This window comes from Sinocyclocheilus rhinocerous, unplaced genomic scaffold (assembly GCF_001515625.1).
Source record: "Sinocyclocheilus rhinocerous isolate Xijiao unplaced genomic scaffold, SAMN03320098_v1.1 scaffold349, whole genome shotgun sequence".
Lineage (NCBI taxonomy): Eukaryota > Metazoa > Chordata > Actinopteri > Cypriniformes > Cyprinidae > Sinocyclocheilus > Sinocyclocheilus rhinocerous.
In genome coordinates, this window is record NW_015637137.1 from 1,310,192 (window position 1) to 1,315,042 (window position 4,851).

Sequence of the window (4,851 nt, forward strand, 5' to 3'; positions counted from 1 at the left end):
TATATATATATATAATGCCCCATAATCACTTGGATGAATAGTTTTTTCTATAGTTAATGTGACAAACTACCCTTGTGGTTGCTCTACTAGGACACCTGTGTGAACTTCAGAAGAACTTCATACATCCACTAAAAATCACCTTCTCAGCTATTACAAGAATGAAGTTGCTTCTGAGAAAAGCTCTAGCATAATTTGCTTGCAGTTTCTACATGGATTTCTACATTATTTTAGGGTTATCACTTGGTTTTACTTAAGTGTCCAAATACATTTGGAGCTATTTTACAGCATGCTGAGTTTCACAGAAAGGGAAATCATACTACACGTGTTTTTGTCTACTGAACTATGCTTGTCTAGCAACTGTGATTATGAGCATGATCTCCTTAACCCGAATAGTGGGTTTTTACCTAAACTTTCGTGTGGCAGCACAATGAACCACTTTCATATTATTTTACACCATGCAAAATGAGGTTTTGTGACTCATATAGGCTATGTGTACGACTGCCAATCATTGCCAGAGACATATGGCAACATAGTTTTGTTATGACACCACCTAAATAAACAAAATCCCTTTAAGGGTATAAGCGCATTTGTGGGGGGCAAATAACAGAAAACACCAAATGAAGAAGATATGAACGAAATTTAGAATGCTAACCAAAACAAGATGGCAATGCAAGACTGCACTATTTTGCATATGAGAAAGTTCATGTGTTTGTTTGTTCATGGTTGAATGGATTCCACAGCATGTTGGGGATCCCGCCAAGGGGTGTTCGGTGTGTTTGGTCAGACCTGAGAGAGTTTACATCTCAGGGAATCCCCGTCACTGATGGTATGCATCCGAGGGGGGAGATTACAGACTGAGAATATTGTAATTGTTGTACTTTTCCACTCCACATGCTTGAATAGCTTTTGATAAGACTACTTTGAAGAAGTCTGTGCTAAGTAACAGCGCTCACCACGATGTCTCATGTCTCTGTGCAGAGTGAAAGTATAAACGGTGGGCATTGCAGGGAAACTCCATCATCATGCTCTATAAAAATAATGCTTTGCAGAAGTGGTCAAAACATACACACACACACACACAATATTTTTGGGTATCTACTCAAAAAATTTATTGCAAAGACTTCAAATTGCCAAAGCAGCTTTTTAAAACTTGAATGGACCCTAATTCAGTCTCTTTATCATGTAATAAATAAATGCAATGGTCTACATAAGTGCAGAAAGGAACCAGATAAAAAACAATCTATATACATGATATGTACAGTAAACATCTTGCACACTATATCAACACATTTGTATGTTCACAATACCTCTTCTCACTACGAAGAGAGATTTTACAGTAATACTGGAAGCAATGCAGTATGTGATGCCATACTGACAGATATTTACATTCTAGCAACTTTTCAATCAGGCTCAGCCTGTATTGTTCTTATACAAAGCACATACAGCTGGTACTTTCATGTCATTAATATAATATTTGGGAGCATATTCACAGTCCAAGATGAGCGCGCTTGTGTTAACTAGAGTGAAAGCTAGAAGACTCGGATTCTGTGGATACGGATGATATTCCTCCTCTCTTCTTCGGCAGAATTTTCAGACTGGACCCCCGGCTGGGAGATAGAGCGCTGCGGGCGGACTTCTTGAACTTCACCCCCAGAAACGCGTAAAGAATGGGGTTGAGGCAGCAGTGAAAGTACGCGAGAGCCTCCGTCACGAAGATCCACTTCTGCAGACCCTGCTCGAGCTCGCAGCTGTGAGGAATCACCTCCAGCATCATCAGCGTGTCCAGCAGGATCCCCCCGCAATACGGCAACCAGCAGACGAAGAAGCACACGATCAGAACCACGGTGGTCTTGAGCGCCTTGCGCTTCTGCGTGCCCTTGGAGCCGCGCGACAGCTTGGAGATGATGATGCAGTAGCAGATGAGAATCACAAGCCCCGGTAGCACGAAGCCCACCAGGATGTGCTGGAAGCGGAAAGCGACCACCCAGGTTGTGAAAGAATCCTGTGGGTAGATGCGCTCGCAGAAGGTGCGGATGGAGCTGCTCTCCGCTTTGGCGAACACCAGGTCGGGAACGGTGAGGAGCGCGGCGGGGAGCCACACGCCCACGTAAATGATGCGATTGGCCAGAAGTTTCCTCGGACCTTGGCTGTTCGTGGCGCGCACCACGGCGAGGTAGCGGTCCAGGCTGATGAAGGCGAGGATGAGGACGCTGCTGTATAAATTCACCGTGTAAATCATATGCACGGCCACGCACATGAACCCTCCGAAGTACCAGTCTTTGGCCGCGTCCACGGCCCAGAACGGCAGGGTGAGCACAAACAGAAGGTCCGCAACTGAAAGGTGCAAGCGGTACTTGTCCGTCATGGTTGTGCTTTTTTTCTGGCAGCCCATTACCAGAACAACCAGTCCGTTCCCGATAAGACCCAAAACAAATATGATTCCGTACACGGTTGGAAGAAAGATCCTCTGGAAGTCGTGACTGACCTCCACATCGCACGGAACCTCAAAGTTGGCTCCAATGTCCCCCGAGCCGAACTCAGAGTTGTTATCAGTTGATAAATCATCTTCAAAGACGATGTGCTGCAAAAATAAAGTGAACAGGCAACGTTTACATACATTTTTAATTATTTAAATGCAATCAAACTTCACTTCATAAAACTTTTTAAAATAAATAAATAACTGTTGTCTTACTTCGTAATATGCCATCTTTAAAACGCTCCTCCAGTGCTCTCAGTCTCCAGAAAGCCTGCAGTGACTTTCTACAGTGCTCTGTGGAGCTCAGACGATTTTAAATACCCCACTTGCGCGCGGAAACTCCGCCCCACACAGCACGAGCTCTACTGTAGAGTCTGCGCTCGCGCTCACAGATCGCTGCATCTGCGTCTTCCGCAAACACTCTTTTCCTGTTTTCGTGTTCAAAGTTTTGTGTATGTGATTGAAGAAAACGACGTCCTGTGACGAAAATCTATACCAGCTGTATATCTGCAGAAACTTCGCACAAAACCGGTTTACTTTGCCTATCCCCCCAAAAAATACGTTAAAAAAACCTTTGTTGGGTACTGTGCTAGACTGAGGCTTGTAACTGCACTTGTATAGGCTACTGTTGCTCTCTTGTTGGTTTGATTGCTTCTGTTGTTCTCATCATTTGTAAGTCGTTTTGATAAACGCGTCTCCTAAATAATTAAATGTCAATTTTCATTCACAAATTGTGATAAACAAAGTACTTTATGATTATACGTGTTTGCTTGTGTGTTTATATTAGCCTATATCTGAACCTGGACCGCAAAACCAGTCATAAGCGTCAATTTTTTAAAACAGATTTATACTGAAAGCTGAGTAAATAAGCTTTCCATTGATGTAAGGTTTGTTAGGAAAGGACAATATTGCTTGGCTGAGATACGCAAAAGAAATCAAAATACTGAGAAAATCGCCTTTAAAGTTGTCCAAATGAAGTTCTTAGCAATGCAAATTACTAATCAAAAATTTAGTTTTGATATAGGCCTATTTACGGTAGGAAATTACTAAATATCTTCATGGAACATGATCTTTACTTAATATAATGATTTTTAGCATAAAAGAAAAATCGATCATTTTGACCCACACAATTGTTGGCTATTGCTACAAATACACCCATGCTACTTATGACTGGTTTTGTGGTCCAGGGCCACCTAAGTGTTTGGTATGCGTCATGAATGTCTGTCAGTTGAATCGTGATAGAGACGTTAAATTCCCAACGAAGTGGCTCACTCACTACAACTTTCTAAACACCTTTAAATGTCATTCAGCCAGAAGCTACAGCTCAGATCAGAAGATTGCACACACACACACACACACACACACACACACACACATACATACACAAACACTTATACGTATACACAACACGTAAACACGAATACACAAACACTTTCCATGTGAACAATAAATGAAATGAAATTAAATCAGAAAATGAGGGTTTTGAGCATAGAAACATACTGTATGTTAATCCCTCAAGTGCTGTTTATGTTTTGCATACCTTGAATGGCTGTTTTATCACATTTAGGAGGTGCTAATGTGTGGAAGATCAGATAAAATCACAGAGGCGGTCTGAGTGATCACAGATCGTACAGTTCTCCCTTTGTTCAAAACACCCAAACAGCTAAATTAACTTAACTCATTTATATGCATATACAGTAGTCAACATTTAAAGTGGATCAAAAAAGTTCATCAAAGTTGTCCTAAGACAAGAACGCATTTTGGTTTTAGGTTTTAGGACAACTTTGATGAAAGGTTTTGATCCTCTTCAAATGTTGACTACTGTATGTCCCTATGTTTACAAGTATAGTGGCACAACTGGGAAAATGTGACACTTAAGATTTGCATTTAATATGTTCTATTTACTGTAGAGACGATCTTTAGAAATTTAAAATGGCATTGTGTGAGGGGCTAAGCCATTTGGCATCATAAACACAATGACAAATTATCACAAAGAGTCCTCCTTTACCTCTAAGAAGAGAACACCCCATACTCTATTCTATAATATCTCAGTCATTCAATACTGGGTTGTAACAGGCACAGATGCTGCTTAGTGAACAGAGACGTAGCGTGGTTGGGACACCTGGCTAAAATGAGAGGTCAGACCTATTGCTGGTTGTAGGGAGCATGGAAGGGCAGTTCTTGGAGACAAAAAACCCTTTGGCAATGTGTATGTGTGTGTGCTTTCCTCTGGGAGAACATGTGTTTTCACCATGCCCCCAGCCAACAGAGATGGGTTCCAGAGGACTTCTCAAACTGGGAGAGTTGTAAGGTGATCTATACATGTGACTTCAAAATCTGTTGCACTTAATTGTTCTGTTATAAACTAATTTTAT

The 4,851-nt window shown here is 41.6% G+C and overlaps 1 protein-coding gene across 1 annotated transcript; it reads right to left on the bottom strand.

The window, feature by feature from the left end:
- Window positions 1-1,095: 1,095 nt before the first annotated feature.
- On the bottom strand, window positions 1,096-2,755 carry cxcr4a (chemokine (C-X-C motif) receptor 4a). The gene is made up of 2 exons (XM_016563431.1): window positions 2,693-2,755; window positions 1,096-2,581 (listed from the first exon to the last, which is right to left on the bottom strand). Exons 1-2 carry the CDS (start codon window positions 2,705-2,707, stop codon window positions 1,514-1,516), a joined length of 1,083 nt encoding a protein of 360 aa, XP_016418917.1. The 5' UTR covers window positions 2,708-2,755; the 3' UTR covers window positions 1,096-1,513.
- Window positions 2,756-4,851: the final 2,096 nt, after the last annotated feature.